General features: G+C 49.5%; 1 protein-coding gene across 2 annotated transcripts in view; it reads left to right on the top strand.

Annotated features, from left to right (window-relative positions):
- The first annotated feature begins 314 nt into the window (after positions 1 to 314).
- ALPK3 (alpha kinase 3) overlaps positions 315 to 18941 on the top strand; it is a 41416-nt gene continuing 22789 nt past the window's right edge. The window contains exons 1-3 of one of the 2 annotated variants that reach the window (XM_084869015.1): positions 315 to 528; positions 5797 to 5835; positions 9333 to 9454. In XM_084869015.1, coding sequence (XP_084725141.1) covers positions 383 to 528; positions 5797 to 5835; positions 9333 to 9454 — 307 coding nt within the window. In that variant the 5' untranslated portion in view covers positions 315 to 382. The remainder of the gene's footprint in view (positions 529 to 5796; positions 5836 to 9332; positions 9455 to 18941) is intronic. The other variant, XM_084869016.1, reaches the window with a different exon arrangement.

Consider the following 18941-nt stretch of genomic DNA (forward strand, 5'->3'; position numbering starts at 1 on the left):
GACGTCGGGAGTCGCGGAGGTGCTCGAGCAGCCGCTGAGGGAGCAGCCGCTGGGGTCTCTAGAGCGCGCCCCTGCTCTGACGCCGGGCGACCCCGCGGTGGACGCCAGACGACGCGTCGCCCACGGAGCAGCCGTCGGGTTCTCCAGGGCGCGCCCCTGCCCCGACGCCGGACGACCCCGCGGGGGACGTCGGACGCGTCGCCGACGGAGCAGCCGCAGTGGCCCCTCCGGCCGGGCCCGCCGGGGGAGGGACAGCGGCAGGTGACGGCCGCCGGGGCTATAAATAGGGGCGCGCGTCAGCCGCGGGCGGATCGGGCGGCGGCGCTGGGCCGGAGGGCGCGCGGGGCCAGGCGGGCGGCAGCGGCGGCGGCGGGGCAGCAGCATGGGCTCGCGGAGGGCCCCCAGCCGGGCCTGGGGCGCGGGCGGCGGCCGGGCCTGGGCCCGGGGCGAGCGCGAGGATGACGGCCCCGTGTGGACGCCCAGCCCCACCAGCCGCAGTTACCTGCTGGGGGTGCGGCCGGAGACCAGGTGAGTGGCGCCCTGCGGGGTCAGGGCGGGTGGGGCGGGAAGGGTAAGATGGGGGGCACTGAGGAGGACTAAGCCTGGGAGCGGGGGGCCGGGCCTCCGTGGCCTTCAGGTCCCCTCAGGCTCCTTCCGGCCCCTCACAGCCCGTGGGCCTCAGGCCTCACGCCACTCGAGGCTCCAGAGGAGACAGGGCTTTCTTGGGGCGATTTCACAGGGGCCCCCAAGGCGTGCTTATGGCCCCTGGCCTGCCTCCCGCCCTGTGGGTGGCCCCCCGCGCCCCACACTGGCTGCTCCTGCCTCGGCCTCGGATTCCACAGGGAGAGATAAGGAAGCCCGAGCGAGAGCCTGAAATTCCTCGGGCTGGAGGGAGGGGAACAGACACCAGGTGGGAGGTCGGGAGTGGGGGCTCTGAGCTGGGGGTGGGGGTCACCGGGTGGAAATAAACCAAAACCAGTGAGGTTCTTCCTATGGGCCCAGGATTCTGCAAAGTCTGCCCGGGATCTTTGTGGAGGGGTGGGAGGGAGTGGGGTGGTGAGGTGAGGGGGTGAGCTGGGATGCTGGTTGGCCCTGTCTGAAGATTGCCCTGCCCAGTTTTGGGGAGCAGGAAGCTAAGGGAGGAGCCGAACTGATGTGCCCTTGACTCCTTTCGGGGAGTCCCAGAGGTGTGGGGTGCTTTGTTATAAGATCTGTGTATCACCCCAGGTCTAGAGAGACACAGGCAGTGGAGGAGCAGGCAGGCACTCAGGAGGCACGCAGACACACAGGGACACGTGCATTGCCATGGAGATGACCCTTCCTGACCCCATCCGGGCAGCTCAGTTTCCCTCCCACCCCGGAGCATATTTTCCAGAGGGAATGGCGAAGGTTGGCCCCAGAACCTGGGCTTTGTGGTCGTGCAGAAAGCAGCCAGCTCGGGGGGAAGCTGCCGGGACACCTCTCTCTTTGTTCTCAGTTCCCGAAACGGCACCAAAACAGTGCACCAAGGACATTTAGGAAAAAGTCCCGGGCACTTCCTCGTGAATTGGCTGCGTTCTGGTGACCTTGGAGTCGGAAAAGTTCAAATGTAACCGGAACCTGTTTCTGCATAAAACTCGTCAAATGGTATCACATGTCTGGGGCAGGGCCGAGGGCTTGTGTTAGGGACTGAGTCAGACTGGACACGGCCCCTGGCTGCCAGGAAAGAATGCCCCCTCGCTCCTAAGTCCCGGCTCTACCAAAAACACTGGCATTCCAGCCCGTGGGGAAGCCGACTGCCTTGTGGACACCTCACACTTGTCTCACACTTGTCACAGTGACTTATCTGAGCTTGGTCTCCCATGTCTGGCCTTTGTCAATACCCGTGGAACAAGTAGGAGAGAGAAGCGGGGTCTTTCTTGGAGACAGAAGCATTGGAGGGAGGGAGGGGGGGGGGGAAAGGGTGGTTTCAAAACCAGGCAGAATGGGGGGCGGGGGCAGCGGTCTGGGTTGTTAGGGACAAGGCTGGAGAGTGGACATCATGCTCACTATCCAGCTGCCCGGCCGAGCAGGAGTCTTGGCTCAGGTCTAGAACCTCCCCTTCCCACAAACCCTGGCCCTGGAGAGGTTTCTAGTCCATAGTCAGCTCAAGGGTATTTCTAATGTCCCCTGGGGTCAGAGATCCAACATATAAGCAGTCCCACCAAACTGTAGGCCCAGCCTCCTAGGGAGTCCAGCCTCTAGCACTTCAGCCCTATAGGCAGGTTAGGCTAGGGGAGGTTAAGACACTACGGTGGGATGGATGCAATTACAGCTGCCTCATTTCTGAGGGACACTCAGAAGTCCCAGAAGTCCTTGCCCCCTCATTTCGTGGAGGCCCTGGTCCAGCCAAGTGAGCTCAGAGGAGCAGCAGAACCTACGATGTCTGCTACAGATGACTTTGTAACACCTGCTTTGCTTAGGGTTGTCTAGGGCTTTCAGATCAGGACTTTCCAAGGGCCCTTTATGGCCCCAAATATCCGAAAGCCAGAAGGATGGGAGGCCTCCAGTTTCCATGGCCAGGCCTGGTTCTCTCCAGGTCCGATTCTATTTTTATGAAGAGACATTCCTTCCTGAGCCCTGAGTTTCCATTCTTTACAGTTAAAGTGACATTAAGAGCTCCTTTAGGCCTTTCTGCCCCAATGCTTGACATCTCTGATTCTGACCCATCAGAGCCAGTAAACGAGGAGTTCCCTGCCTGTGAGAGCCCTGAGGGTCAGCAGGGTGTAGTCATTTTTCCACCTTCTGAAGACACGGTGCCTCCATCGCCCAGGATTCCTCCTGATCTGGTGGACATCTATGGTGGACCCCAGAGAAAGCAGGACAATGGGGTGAGGGAGCAGAAACTCGCAACCAGCCCCGGAGAGAGAACCGGGGAGGGTCCCTCTCCCAGCTGAGTGCCTCGCCCACTTGCAGGTGGAAGCTGTGGAACCTGTCGTTTTTTCTCTGCAATTTAGATGATTCTCTCCCTCTACTTCTCAGGGAAGAAATCCAGAGCCAACAAAGGAGAAATCTTACTCGATTCTGAGGAGAAAGGCAAAGGAAGTTCATGGTCAGGAAATGATGGAGTTGGCCAGTGCCTCGGAACCATGGGAGATCCCTCCCACGAGAGGATTTTTTTTTAAGGCTCTGAGCAAAGACTGCATTCTTGCTTTCTCCCTCCCATCTTCTCTGGAGCAGCAGTTCCTTCTGGGAGGCAGGACCTTTCCTGTCTGAAAGATGCACTTCCCTTCTTTCCTCCCCTCCTCTTCCCTTCTCCTGTTTCTTTATTCTATTCAACAGTTGTTGAATACCCACCGTATGCCTAACACTGTGCTAGGGGCTGTAGAAACCACTAAAAGATCTGGGTTTGAAGGCTGGGTGGGCAGGATTTAGTTGAACAGAAGGAAAGAAGAAGGGCTTTGCAAGCATGGAGGACAAAAGTAAGGTGACCAGACGTCCCGCTTTTGGCGGGACAGTCCCGATTTTTGGAAGGAATCTTTTGGAATTTTTATTATTTTTTTATTATTTTTATTTTTTAAAATATATTTTATTGATTTTGTACAGAGAGGAAGGGAGAGAGATAGAGAGTTAGAAACATCGATGAGAGAGAGAGTCATTGATCAGCTGCCTCCTGCACACCCCCCACTGGGGATATGCCCGCAACCAAGGTACATGCCCTTGACCGGAATCGAACCCGGGACCCCTCAGTCCCCAAGCCGACGCTCCATCCATTGAGCCAAACCGGTCTCGGCTCTTTTGGAATTTTTAAAAACACCACGGGACATGGGACAAATTGTTAAAAATCGACTGTCCCGCCAAAAGCAGACGTCTGGTCACCTTAGAGAAAAGGAGTCCAGTAATGGACATGTCATGCCAGTTAGGAACAGGCCTGGTTATAGTAGAACCTGACTAAGTGTTGGAAATCAGAGAACCATGGCTGTAGTGGGAGTGTGAGCAGATCAGGGAGGGGCCTAAGTGCCCAGCCAAGGAGTAGAGACTCAATATAATATATGGTGGGGGGACTGTAGCTTTTTATTTTTATTTTTCAGGGGAGGGGTGTGGTATGAGGGGTGAAGGAGAAGGGGGTTGAGGTGGTCATCAGCTATAGAGCCATGAGGGTCTAGGTCAGAACACAATAGCTGGAGTAGACAGAAAGGGAGAAAGAGGGCCAAGAAGTGTTGATTGACTGAACTTGGTGGTTGAAGGGGAGAGAGGAGTCCAGAATGGCCTGGGTTAGAATTCCTGAGTTTGGGTGAGTGCTGGTGGTATCCACAAACCCACTGGAGTGGAAGCCAGGTTTTTTGGATAGAGAGGACGAGTTTGGCATTTTGAGTAGAAAGAGAGAGGCTGGCCGAAACCGTTTTTGGCTCAGTGGTAGAGCGTCGGTCTGCGGACTGAAAGGTCCCAGGTTCGATTCCGGTCAAGGGCATATACCTGGGTTGTGGGCACATCCCCGGTAGGGGGTGTGCAAGAGGCAGCTGGTCGATGTTTCTCTCTCATTGGCGTTTCTAGCTCTCTATCTCTCTCCCTTCCTCTCTGTAAAAAAAATCAATAAAATATATTAAAAAAAGAAAAAGAAAAAAAAAGAGAGGCTGCCAGAGGAGCTTTCTTGTGGTGGAAGATGTACACCTCGAGTGCCATTGAGCAGGCGGGGCTGCTGACAGTGAAGGGAGAGCTGTTCCCATGGTAGGGACAGCGGCAAGGAGTGAGTGTGGATGGGGTGGCCCCCGAGGTCTCCCGAAGAGCTGTGGGAGGTGGTGGTCCTAGACCTCACTGGAGATATTTGTGTCAGGAGGGAGGAGGGAGAGCTAAAAGTTGGCTCATGTCTAGTGGCCTGGATCTCCACTATGGGGCAGCCCTAGGTGGGTCCTCCTCACCAGCCAGTGGCCTACACATCCCCTAGCTAGTGCCCACTCTCAGCTGCCCGGTGGCAGATGGATGACCAAGGCTCTAGGCATAACGGCCCTTGTGCTGGTCTGACTGAACTGGGCACCTCCTGGTTCCTGCTGAATTAACTGCTTTGTTTATTTCCTCATCACTGTCCCAGCTGATTTGCCTCGTGTGGCCTCTTTAACCGAATTTTAACACATTAATGGGTGTTCTCCAAGCCCCCTGAATCCTCCCCAGCCTATGAGGGGATTTCTAGGAATGGGGGTTCTTTTCCCTCAAAAGGCTGAGGGTTGCCGAAACCGCTGTGGCTCAGTGGATAGAGCGTCGGCCTGCGGACTAAAAGGTCCCAGGTTTGATTCCGGTCAAGGGCATGTACCTTGGTTGCAGGCACATCCCCAGTGTGGGGGTGTGCAGGCGGCAGCTGATGGATGTTTCTCTCTCATCCATGTTTCCAGCTCTCTATCCCTCTCCCTTCCTCTCTGTAAAAAATCAATTAAAAAATAAAATAAAATAAAGGCTGAGGGTTGAAGCAGGAGCTGCCCTGAGGATGCTATGCTGCGGGTGGAGAACCGTGCCATGCAGCTCTAAGCCTTTTCTCAGGGACAGTGACTGAAGTGCCTGGGACACAACTTTCTCAAAGCGCAGCCCTCATGGGCTTCCCTTCTGCCTAACCATCTCCCCGGACTCTGCTGCATTTAGTGCGCTCTTGGTTTCAGAGAGACTGGTGTCTGGTGGTGAGGCCACTTGCTAACCGGAACAGGCCAGCTAAGACAGCTGGTCCCTTTTAATAGAAAGGCCTCTGGGCCCTAGGTGATGGCTGGTTAATACTTTGCAGACTGTTGATCTCGCCTCCCCCCCCCCCCTTGCTTTTTTGGCCTAATGATTCCATTTGCTGTTTTTGCTTAGCTTATCAAGCAGCCGGTTGTCTCTCCCCAGCTCTGGAAGGTAAATGCACTTTGCATTACATTTCTCTGACTGCCTTTTTCTCTCGGGTATGGACACTGAGGGGCCCTTGGGTGACTGCTTGTGCACTGCTAACCAGGCTGCATGGCATGAGGAGAGGGCTGGAGGGTGTGTGGTGGAGGATGTGAGAGATTCTCGCGTGAGCATGGGTTTCACAGGGGCCACATATGACGCTTGCATGGACCATTTGAAAGGGGCGCAGGGACCCAGAAATAGGCGTGGGTTCTGAGATGTCTACACTACATCTCTGTGCACTTGGGAGAGGCATCATGGAACCAGAACAGGGAGCCACCGGTCATGTGACCCACTTCTTCATCCTAGGCTTTCATGGCTTTTGTGACCACATATCTAGGTTTGACACCTCATATCTATCTTCTAACCATGGCTATTGCCTTACATTTTTTTTTCTTCAGTCACAAGTCCTCCTGCCACCTCTCATTCTGAATTTCCCGTTCCTTTGGCTCCTCTATACGCATGCAGACTATGAACTCTGTGAGGTCAGGGGGCACCAGGTTAGTGTATTCCTGCATTAGCTTGTTCTCTGAATCTGCTGCACAGCCAGGGCAGGGCCAGAGCAGGCCATAGATGGGGTTTGCCCATTGAATGGCTGCCTCCTGAGCTGGGAACAGCTCCTTACCCCTGACTATTATAATCCGTTGGGAGCATTTCCTGGCTATTCCCACCACTTGGACCTCATCCCAGACTGGTAGATTGAGGGAGTTTGCTATAATTTCTTTCAACAGAGAAGGATTTCTAAGTAGCTAACTGGTCTGAAAAGCTAATATTGGTACCTACCATGTAGGTTTCCTTTGATGGGGAGGACATCCTTTGAACATTATGTAAACCACTGATTCTGGTTCTCTGGAACAGCGGTCACCAACCGGTGGTCTGTGGACCACTAGTGGTTCATGAGGTCTGAAAGATTGGTGGCTGCTGCTCTGAGAACACAGGATTAGGCTGTGATTACCGTACAGAGTCACAGAGTTGGAAGGACTTACAGGTGTCAGGGTGGGAAAAGACCAGTTTCAGGTGTGTGGACTTCCTGGAAGCACACTGACTCCATCCCATGTCAGAGTGGTTAGGAAGATGGGGTCAGAAAGCATGTGACCTTCAGTGGCACATGACAGTGTCTGCAGTTATTGTCCCCTGACATGCATCCAGACCCACTCCCCTGGAGGGCCTCATCCAGGCATGCCCTCCAGCAGTTCCCATGATTTTCCAATTTAAACATATTTTTTTTTTATATCATAGCTTAAGACCTAGTGTGGAAAGTTTGGGGAGGTGTGTTTTTTCCCCTTCCCAAAAAGTAATAACACAAAATGACTACCTGTTGTTGAGTATCTAGCTTGAGTGCTTGTCTCTGCAAATTTTCTTGAAGCTTGATTCCCATGTTTTCTTTCTTACTCAATAGTTGAAATTATTTTCTTAATCTTGCTCCAGGAGCTTCATCCTAAGAGCCTAAGCTGAATATTACATCCAGGCTCATGTTCGTGAGTAAGATAGGATTCAGACTGAGCAGGGAGGACATAATTAGGAATGTTTTGAATTAGTTGCAAAATCATAGAAATATGATTGCTTTTGGCATGGCAGTTTCCTCCAGAAACCGTTGGCTGGGATTTTGTATTCCCCAAAGTCAGAAATTGCTGTTAGTACAAGAACTGCAAGAAATGTTTTCCGATGTTATATTTCCTGAGTGTCAGGGAGTTGACAGGCTAGGTCCTGATGGACCCTCTGTTTTTGAGTGGATTAAAGGGAAAGAAAAAGACACTTACTGGACAGAGGAGTTGTAGGTGAGAATGTTGCAGGGAGTGTCTAACTGAGACCTCAAGCGTTCAGTTATTAGAGGTCAGTCTTTGTTGGGGAGGACTCCTGTTCTCCCGGAAAGTCTGGGCATCTGGATTCCTGTAGAGACGCCATGGCTGCAGCCATCCGTCTAGAAGTCTTACTTGATTTTAGATACTTCTCTTGGGATGCTTCCTTTTTCCTCAAACTCAAGTCCAGAATGATCTCCGCGGAAATGACAAATTGAATGTGAAAGGTATAGGGTTGTAGTTCTTGTTTGCTTGTCCCCACAGAATCTCACCCTGCCTGCTCCTGGTAGGAGAGATCATGGGGAGACACACCCACTGCCTGTGGGTGACCACCCCCTGCTCTGAGGCGCAGAGAAAGGCAGCTTTGAATGATTTGTCGTTTTCATCACAGTGCTTACCGCTTCTCTTCACTTTACCTCTCACGGTCCTCACCGCTGCTCACAATGGGGCGTGTGAATTGGAGGGGGAGAAAGGCTGGGCACAGCTTGTGTTCCATACCACCTGGCTATGTGGTTACGCTTCACGCCCAGGGACGCACTGAGTCTCTGCTGGCCCACGAAAAGGTCTGGCATGGTGGTTTGCTTCCTGTGCCCGGGAAGGAGAGGACTGTAAATGCTGAGCAGTGTTGGTGAGTCTGCGCTGGACTCAACGAGCCCACAAATGCCTCTGGATTCTGCGAGTTGGACTGCCACAGGGAACTAAAAGTCCTGTTTGCAGTTTGGCAGTCCTGCTGGTTGGTCTTGGAGCTGCCAGCCATGTGTTCACTTGAGCATGTGGTTTCCAGGGATGGAGCAGGGGGCCATGGCTGGCTTCCCATGGCAGGTCCATAGCTCTGTTTAGGGTCAGAATTCATTTAAGTCTCTCTTTCAATACCCCTAGGAACTTGGGTCTAGACCAGTGGTCGGCAAACTGCGGCTCATGAGCCACATGCGGCTCTTTGGCCCCTTGAGTGTGGCTCTTCCACAAAATACCACGGTCTGGGCGAGTCTATTTTGAAGAAGTGGCGTTAGAAGAAGTTTAAGTTTAAAAAAATTTGGCTCTCCAAAGAAATTTCAGTCGTTTTTACTGTTGATATTTGGCTCTGTTGACTAACGAGTTCACGGACCACTGGTCCAGACCCCTGGCATTGGCTGGCTTATTCTTTGTCTGCTATGGGTCTGTGCTTGCAAATGCAGGCCCCCCCAAACCCCCCAAATCCCAAGCTTTAGAATAGGCTCCTGAGCTCCTAGGACCCATGTATCCTTGAGAGTTGGCCAGCTTTTCCCTCTCTGGCATGAGTGGAGGATCTGCTATGCTGAGGTCTCCCTCTCTGAGGCTGGGTCTATACATGCACGAGCTTCCATGGAGGCGAAAGGTGGAGGGTGAAGCAAGGCCCCTAATGAGGATGGGTGGGATGCCAGGCTGGTGACTGGCATGCTCAGGAGTCTGGCCTGTGGTCAGAAGGCTTCCTAGTATAATGGGTCTGGGTCAGGATTCCCTTTAGCCCTTGGTACCTCGGCTGTCCCCATCTGACGAAGAGGCCTAGGCTTCCTTGAAGAGACTTAGTTAAGTGCCGGCCATGGCCCCAGGATGACACATGGAAATGGTAAGACCTAAGCCGCCGCGGGCTACACCAGGCTGTGGCATATTGTGGGGAGGCTGCTCTGAACAGTCCTTTGCCTTTCCTAGGAGCACCTTCTGCTCCATCATTGCTCAGCTCACAGAGGAGACCCAGCCAGTATTCGAGACCACACTCAAGTCCCAAGCTGTGTCCAAGGACAGCGACGTCAGGTTCACCTGCATCATCACAGGTAACGCGGCCATCCACAGGCAGAGTCCCAGGGGGCTGTGGGATGGACGTGGGGGGGGGATTGGCCGCATGCACAGAATTATGCACGTTGACATTTGTCTTCTTAGTTTTTCTCTCCAGTTTAATCACCCTATGTCGGCTGGGGTCCCTTTCACCTCCCATTCTGGAGCCATATATACACTCTGCCCTTTTTTTTTTTTTTAAATATATTTTATTGATTTTTCACAGAGTGGAAGAGAGAGGGATAGAGAGTTAGAAACATCAATGAGAGAGAATCATTGATCAGCTGCCTCTTGCACACCCCCTACCGGGGATGTGCCCGCAACCAAGGTACATGCCCTTGCCCGGAATCGAACCCGGGACCCTTCAGTCCACAGGCCGACGCTCTATCTACTGAGCCAAACCGGTCCCTGCCACTCTGCCCTTCTTCAAAACTCATCTTCAATGAAGGTTCCTCACCTTCAAGCATATACATACGCTACTGATGAATCTTAGTTCTAAGGGAAGAGGCAATTCAGTTGAAAGTTTTTGAAACCATCTCTCCCTCAAATCCCTTTTTTACAGATGAGTAGTTTGAAGCTTGGGAGTCCCAAGCCTACAGACTATTGTACAATGATTCTGACTGCAGACCTTGGAGGCAGACTGTCTGGCTTGGAATGCTGGCTTTCCCCCTTTTCAGTCATGTGATACTGAGTAGGTTACATAACCTCTTAGTGCCTCATCTGCAAAGTGGGGAATGATAATAATATGAACTTTATACTGTTATTATGAAATGAAATGCATCAATACCCGCAAAGCATTTGGAATAGTATCAGGCATACAGTAAGTACCATATAAGTGTTAGAACAGAAGGCCATTATTATTTGCATTTCACTGAGCTCCCTGGTAGAATCTGAAGCCACAGGTTGGTAAAATAGGAAGCAAAGTGATGTTTCTTAGAAGGGGAGGGTAGAGGAGTGAGAGTACTGGAAAGCTGGACCAGGCATTGCCCCTCCCTCAAACCTCTCAACAGAGTCTCCCACTGTACCAACCTGACCCACTTCAGGTCCCGCAGGACTCACCAATAGATGCCTACCCCTCCCAGCTGTGCAGCCAGCAATTCAAGGGTTCTAGGTCAAGGTTCCCTCCACAAGCACATATTTTATTATTATTATTTAATTTTTTAAAACATATTTTATTGATTTTGTACAGAGAGGAAGGGAGAGAGATACAGAGTTAGAAACATCGATGAGATTGAGTCATCAACCAGATGCCTCTTGCACACCCCCTACTGGGGATATGCCTGCAACCAAGGTACATGCCCTTGACTGGAATCGAACCCGGGACTCTTCAGTCCCCAAGCCGATGTTCTATCCATTGAGCCAAACCGGTTTCGGCTATTATTTAATTTTTTTAAATTTTTATTGTTGAAAGTATTACACATGTCCCGTTTTTTTCTCCCATTGGCCCATTATAGCCTGTCCCCACTTCCCGCCCCAGGCCTTTCTCCCCCTATTGTCTGTGTCCGTGGGTTATGCCATATGCGTACAAGTTCTTTGGCTGACCTTTTCCCACCAACCTTTGTCCTCCCTCTGAGATTCTATAGTCTGTTTTGGCATAGCAGTTTCCTCTAGAAACCGTTGGTTGGGATTTAGTATTCCCCAAAGTCAGAAATTGCTGTTAGCACAAGAACTGCAAGAAACGTTTTCAGATGTTTTATTTCCTTCTATGTCTCTGGATCTATTTTGTCCAGCAGTTTATTTTGTTCATTAGGTTGCACATATGTGTGTGATCATGTGATACTTGTCTTTTTCTGACTGGCTTATTTCACTTAGCATAATGCTCTCAACGTTCCTCCATGCTTTCTCAAAGGATAAGAGAGCCTTCTTTTGTATAGGACAAGCACATATTTTATATCAAAGGCATTGGTGGTTTCCAGCTGTGATATGTCCTGATTCTGGGGGACTTGTCTGCTCCAGCCAGCTAAGCCACTTCTCTGGGATTGGGTTCCCCTGGGCAGTTCTCACCCTTACCCAGAACCCTCTGAGCTCCAGTTTGAGAACGCTATCTATTCCAGGGGACACAGAGATGTGCCTGCTTCCCTTACCTTTGCACAGCATAACACATTTTACAACATCTGTTTCCATCGTCATTGAATTCTTACAAAACCCAGTGAAGTAAGTGCTATTATTCTACACAGAAGGAAACTAGAATAGTTTAGGTGATTTGCCAGAGCCTACATAGCTGGTAAAGAGAGATACAGCCTTTGCTCTGCAGCTTCTGATGCTGTTTGCTTATGCCTGCTTCTCCTATCTTACTGTGGCACTAACTGTTAAATGTGGCTCTCTCACAACTCTAGGCTTTTGCATATATTTTCCCTCTCTATATATAGAGAGAAACAGACAGACAGACATTGATGTGGATCAGTTGCTGCTCGCATGTGCCCCAACTGGGGATTGAACCCATAACCTAGGTATGTGTCCTGTCTGGAAATTGAACTGGCAACTGTCCAGTGCGTGGGACAATGCTCCAACCAACTGAGCAACCCAGCGGGGCCCTAATAGCCTCTTCATACAATTTCCTGCTAAGTCATTGCCCTCAGTACTCTGTCACTTACTTCCTTGGAGACATCTCTCTTGCACATCTCTATTCTTCTGGCTGAACCGGTGGCCTCTTAGGTCTGATCCACTGGTGGCCTATTAGGCCTTGTCCATAGCTATTCTCCTTGGTCTTCCCTTTTTCTTTCTCCTGGGTTGACTCAGTTTCCTGGGTCTCACATCTTCCATCTTTTTTGTTTTGTTTATTGTATGGCTTTATTGAATAACATCCTTCAATAGTTTCAGCAGGTCTTAAAGATGGTACAATGGCAGGAGGCATTGTGATGACCAGATCTCAACCTGTCTTTCCTGTGATTCATTCTGCACCAATGTGATTTAGTTGCATTCTGTGTCCAGTGCATGGCTGACATCCTACGTTCTCACTTCACTGTCATCCTGTAGATTCCCTTTATATCTCTCCTGTAATGGATTTCCTGTGTTTTGTATTCCAGGTTTTTCTTTCTTTACATTTTTGTCTTGGTAGATTCCTCGGAGGAATATTTGGGAAGTAGATGTTAGACAACTTATGTCTGAAAATGTCTTTTTAGCTACTTTACTCTCTATAGAGCGTTTGGCTGGGTATAGAAGTTGAAATTGAAAATAACTTCCCTTTAGAATTTTGACAAGATTGTTCCATTGCCTTCCTGCTCCTAATGTTGCTCTTTGGAGCAGGAAGAGAGTTTGGTTCCTAATTCTTTGCATGAGACAATTTCCCCCCACATACCTACCCCCCTATGGAAGCTTGTAAGAATGTTCTACTATTTCATAATGATGTATCTTGATATGGGTCTCTTTTCATCCTGGGGCATGCTTGGGCACTTTCAACCTGGAAGATGAATGCTTTTAGTTCCGAGAAACTTGAGATTATTTTGATTTTGATTCTTCCTCCTGTCATGTGGACATCCTCCTCCCAAGGACTCATTCTCTTCTTTTCTGGTCCTTTTTTTCCTTTCCGTCTGATTATCTTTCTGCTCTACTTTCTGGGACATTTCCTCAGTGTTACCTTTCAACTCTTCTAAAATTTTTAAATTTCTAAAATATCTTTGTAAATCCTTTTGTTGTTGTTTTGTTTTGTTAATCTTCACAGGAGGATATTTTTTCCATTGCTTTTTTAGAGAAAGTAGAAGGGAGGGAGGAAAGAGGAGAGAGAAAGAAAGAGAGAGAGAAAGAGAAAGAGAGAAACATCAGTATGAGAGAGATATATTGACTGGTTGTTTCATGTATGAGCTCCAACTGGTGGCAGGGAGTGAACCCACAAATCAGATATGTGCCCTTGACCAGGAATCGAACCCAAGATCCTTCAGTGCTCAGGCCATCATTCTAATCACTAACCATTTCAGCTGTCCAGGGCTTAAATTCTTTTCTATAGAATCCTGTTCTTTTCATGAATGTAATATCTTCTCTTTATTCTCTGAGACTACTAATGATACTTTTCTAAGAGTTTCCTTCTCCATGTATAGCTTGTGTTTCTTCCAGTTGGCTTTGTAAAAATTTGTTTTGGTTCATAATCATCTATTTACAGGCTTTCTTTAGATATCTAAGAGATGACTGGCTGGTAAGGTTAAGAGTGGGAGACTAAAAAGCTGATTGGAAGTTCTTAGCAAGTAGGAGGGGCCTGAAAACTTGGGTCTTCTCTGTAGGGTGATTTGGGGGCCACTGTTAGGAACCGCCACTGTCTTTAGTTCTTTTCTCTTGGACGGCAAGATTCCTCATTGTGTAATCTCCAGTATCTTGTCTAGAGGGTAAAGGTTTTATGGGAAACACAGATTAAAGGGTTGAGTGGGCTTTCTGTATAAAGCATTTATTTTATATGTATGGTTATTACATTTTTTCCATTTTCCACACAATAGTCATGCCCTCCATGGCTTATCCTCAGGGCTAAGTTTTATCTTTCTAGTTATAAATCTCACCTTTGGGGAAGGAGCTGTCACCCAGGGGTACAGAGTGGATAAAGAGACCCAGAGAGGTGATTGTTTTTCAAATAACTTTTTACCTTTCCAGCTCCTCCTCTAGCCCCAGTTTTTTGTTTTTAATATATTTTATTGATTTTTTTTTTTTTTACAGAGAGAAAGGGAGAGAGATAGTTAGAAACATGGATGAGAGAGAATCACCGATCAGCTGCCTCCTGCACACCCTCTACTGGGGATGTGCCCGTAACCAAGGTATATGCCCTTGACCAGAATCGAACCTGGGACCTTTCAATCCACAGGCCTATGCTCTATCCACTGAGCCAAACTGGTCTCGGTTCTAGCCCAGTCTTAAAGGCACATGTGGCCAGTTCTTTTGCCCTTTGGGGGTTTTAGTGTAGGAAGGGTAGTTGTCAGTTTTCCTCATGCTGGGGTAGGGTCAGGCAGTTTTGGGTCTGCTAAGCAGTTTATCTTTGTCCATCTGCTTTCCAATTTTCAGTGCTGTTGCTCCTATTGCTCTCCTTGCCTGTTCTCCCTTACTTGTGGTTTTATATCTTTAAGAAAAAATCTCTTTAGTGTAGTCTTAGTGGTTTGGGGGAGAGAGAGAAAAATAGATGGTCTGCTTATTTGGACTTTTTACCTAAAAGCCTACTACTTCTTTGCCTGGCAAATTCCTTCTCATCTTTTAAGGCCCAGCTCAAATGGCTCATCTCCAGGGGGTCATCTTTAGTATTTGCATTTAGAGCTCTTGCTCTCTCCTCAGTGCCACAGTCCGTTTATACATCTCTCTCTCCAACAAGACTGTGGGATCTGTGAGGTTAGAGCACCCCCCTGACACATTGTGCCTCTTGGGAGCAGGCACAAAAAGGTGCTCAGTATGTATTTGCCCAATGACTTTGGAATGAACAATATCCCCATCTTTTCCACTTTCCATGTTGCCTGTACATTGATTTCAGCTGCAGCTTCGGTGCCTTGGCAACAGCACCTGCTGTGGGGGCCTCTGGCCACTTGAGAGGTGCAGGCCTCAGGGCTGGCTTTCCCTTCTCTCCCTTTGTCCTTCTGTCCTTTGTAGCCATGGACTCTGAGAGCAACGTAGAGATCCCAACATGAGTCTGACATATAGGACGTTTTATTGAACTCTTCCAGTGTCATCAAGGGAGTGCGCTTTTCCCTGCTTCAAGCCCAACCCGAAGGGGCGAACTTGTCTCCCCTCAGTTGCCATGACACCCAGGTCTCCTGAGACGGGCTGGGGTTTTCTGTGCAGGAGCCCCTACCGTGCTGAGATCTATACTGTCAACAAGGTTGTAAGATTTCCAGGATTCTGTATCTCTACACTCCATACCCGTGTCCATTGTTGTACCTAACTCTCTCTCCCCGCTCCTCACCTCCACACATACAAACTCTCTCGGGTTACCTGGGTTTTATGCAGCAGATTAGGCAAGAATTCTCTGTGATCACCATAGTAAAACTGTAACTAAGCCATTTCCAATTAGCAATGAGAAAAGAGAAAATACAGACTGTAGGAGAGGGGGAAGGGTGATGCAGAATGATCAGAGAACAAAAGAAACAGGGTCAGAAATCAGCTTCCCAAGAGGAGAGATAGAAGTGGGTAAAGGGTACATGGTGATGGAAGGAAGCTTGACTTGGGGTAGCGAACACACACTACAATATACAGATGATACGTTATAGACTTGTATACCCGAATCCTATATAATTTTATTAATCTCTCTCACCTCAATAAATTCAATTAAAAATATTGGCTCTCCACATATCGGAAAGGTGGGTGGTGGTGGATGGGTGGATGGCTGAGATGGGTCTGTGTGTGTGACTGGCATGGTAATCCTGGCTCGTTTCCATGGAGACAGTAATTACAGTTGCCTCTCTCCCTCCACCCTGCTGGTAGCACTGTCTGTACTAGGCGGTGATGAGTCAGTTCCTGGTGGGTCAGACCTAGTCCAGGTGAGGGAGAGGCGGCTGTGCTGGCTCCGTGTGGGCTGAGCTGTGAGGGATGCCCTTTGGAGGCCCAGAGAGGAAATGTTTACCCTGAGATTCTTCTCTGTCCGTGTTGCCAAGTAGGAGGGTAGTGGTCCCTGACTGGTCCTTCTGCCTCCTATCTCCCCTAGGAGCCCCTCAAGCCAGACTGCTACTATCTTCCTTGAGGCTGTCTAGCCCATTGCTGTCTAGCAGAGTGGCCTCCTTCCCCACTCTCCTCAATACTGTCGTAGATTCAATGTTGGCGTGTGTGTGAATGTGTGTGCGCAAGTTAGGGCAGGAGGAAGAGGAAATACCAGCGGCAGGCCAGATGGATCAAGGGACTGAGCCTTTAGACAGAACCAAGTTCCTAAAGAAACTTTTTTTTTTTTTAAATATATTTTTTATAGATTTTTTTTAACAGAGAAAGAGAGAGGGCAGAGAGTTAGAAACATCGATGAGAGAGAATCATCGATCAGCTGCCTCCTGCACACCCCCCACCGCGGATGTGCCCTCAACCAAGAAGGTACATGCCCTTGACCGGAATTGAATCTGGGACCTTTCAGTCCACAGGCTGACGCTCTATCCACTGAGCCAAACCGGTTTTGGCTAAAGAAACCTTATTAGAGACATAAGTCTAACTAATGACTACTGGTGCAGAATGATCACTTAGCAGCTGGATGAATTTGGTAGGAGCCTTCATTTCATAGGCCTTGATTTTCTCTTCCTCAAATTGGGAGTTAATAACATTCTTCACAGGATTTATGAGGATTAGATGAGATGATACATGAAAAATGTTCCGCTCAGTGCTTGACTCAAAGTAAATCATCAGTAAACATTAGCAATTGTTTTCCCAGGATTGTCTCGAGGGCCAAACAAAACTCTGTGCTTGAAAGCTCTTTGAAAACTTGACATTTACATTCATCATGACTCTTGAATCTGAGCGTCTCCAAACTGGGAATGGTTGGGAGGAGTCGGCCAGTTCCAAGCTGAGCCCCAGACTCAGGTCTGCTGGCTGTGAGGCAGAGTCACAGGGTGTGACAGGAAAAAGGAAGGCACGGCTCCAGTGCCACTCTGGGCACATACTTCAGCATGTATGTGTGTGCAGCAGGGAATGAAGGATCTCTCCTGCTTTTATCTGTTTTATTTTTATTTATTTTTAAAAATATATCTTATTGATTTTCCACAGAGAGGAAGGGAGAGGGATAGAGAGCTAGAAACGTTGATGAGAGAAACATCCATCAGCTGCCTCCTGCAACGCCCCCCCTCCCCTCGCCACACACACACTGGGGATGTGCCCGCAACCAGTGTACATGCCCTTGACCGGAATCGAACCTGGGACCTTTCAGTCCACAGACCGATGCTCTATCCACTGAGCCAAACCGGTTTCAGCTGCCTTTGTCTGTTTTAGAATACAGTTCATATTATACAGGGGACAAGACATGTTTTCTCCCCAGTTAAAGTTGTTTCCAAAACTCATTGTTGCCATGGAGCCCTGAGCTGTCAGGTTGGTCCCACTCTGTGAAGAGGCACAGTGGGTGTCACGGGGGCTTTGGCCCCAGCCTTGAGGCTGTGGAGTTCAATCAGTGTCCACCTTCTCTCCCCATCCCTGCCCCCTCGCTCCCTCCTGGCTGGACTCAGATGCCCTGAGGCCGAGGTCAGGTCATGGGGCAGGGAGGCTGGGAGCCGGGCCCTTGTAGGGATGAGATCATCCCACAGGATGGTGAGGGCACCCATCCTGGTCCTGGCCATACGCATAGTGATGTAACCAGGGGCTTTAGCTCCCAGTGGAAACATGGGGTTCACTTTACAGCCAGGGCTGCCCAGAGTTTGTTCCTGGCCGACCTGGCTGCGGCCCTGCCTCTCTTGTTCCCAGCTCCTGTACACAGTTCCCAGGGTGCCCTCTGCTCTCGCCCCCCCTACCCCCACTCTACTGTTGTGCTCCTTTGACAGGCATGCCCTTCCTGTCACCTCTGATTTGTTTGTTCGCTCATTCTCTTACTTACTCACATACTCAGTTATCCAGCAGGTTTTATGAAGTGACTGCTGTGTACCAGGCACTGTCTTAGTTGGAGGGGATATACCAGTAGCAGTAAGGAAGACATGGTTCCTGCCCACATGGGGCAAAGTCAAGGAGGGGAGGCAGCCAAGGAAATAGTCCATTACAGGGCTGTGAAGGGGAAGTGAAGAGGAGATGGGATCCAGTGTGGGTGGCCCACATTTTCTGGTCCGCCCTTCAAAGCTAGTTCAAAAGCCACTCCTACCATAAAGCTGTTCCTGATTCCCCAGCCAGGAGTGCTTGCTCCCTTCTCTGCACCCTGAACACTTAGCGCATTGCTTCATTCATTCATCTATAAATACGTAATGAGCGATTCCATAGCTGGCACTGTTCTAGAAACTGGTGACACAACAGTGAATAACATAAGTCATGCAGCTGATATTTCCATGGGCACCCTGGAGAGGATGGACGTAAACTAACAAGATCATAATGTATAATATGTCAGGTAGCCATGCATTCTGTGAAGAAAGATAAAACAGGGTAAGAGGATTAAGAAGTACAGGGAGAGGCTTCTCTGAGGACAGACAAGGATTTGCTGTGTGATGTTCACATGGTGTGTGAGGAGGGAGCCTGCAGGATTGTGGGGCTGGATGGTAGGAGGTGAGGTCAATGTGCTAATGGGCCCCAGATCAGGAGGCCTTAAGGAAATGGGAGATATTGGGGTGTTTTGAGCAGAGGAGCGTCATGGCCTGACTTTATTAATTTAATATATTTTTACTGATTTCAGAGAGAGGAAGGGGAAAGAGAGAAAAAAGAGAGAGAGAGAGAGAGAGAGAGAGAGAGAGAGAGAGAGAGAGAGAAACATCAATAATGAAAGAGAATTATTGATTGGCTGCCTCCTGCACACTCTCTTCTGGGGATCGAACCTGCAACCCGGGAATGTGCCCTTGACTGGAATCAAACCCAGGACCCTTCAGTGCACATGCTGATGCTCTCTCCACTGAGCCAAACCATCTAGGGCCTGACTTTATTTAA

Source organism: Pipistrellus hanaki (genome assembly GCF_964339955.1).
Source record: "Pipistrellus hanaki genome assembly, chromosome: 21".
Classification (NCBI taxonomy): Eukaryota; Metazoa; Chordata; class Mammalia; order Chiroptera; family Vespertilionidae; genus Pipistrellus; species Pipistrellus hanaki.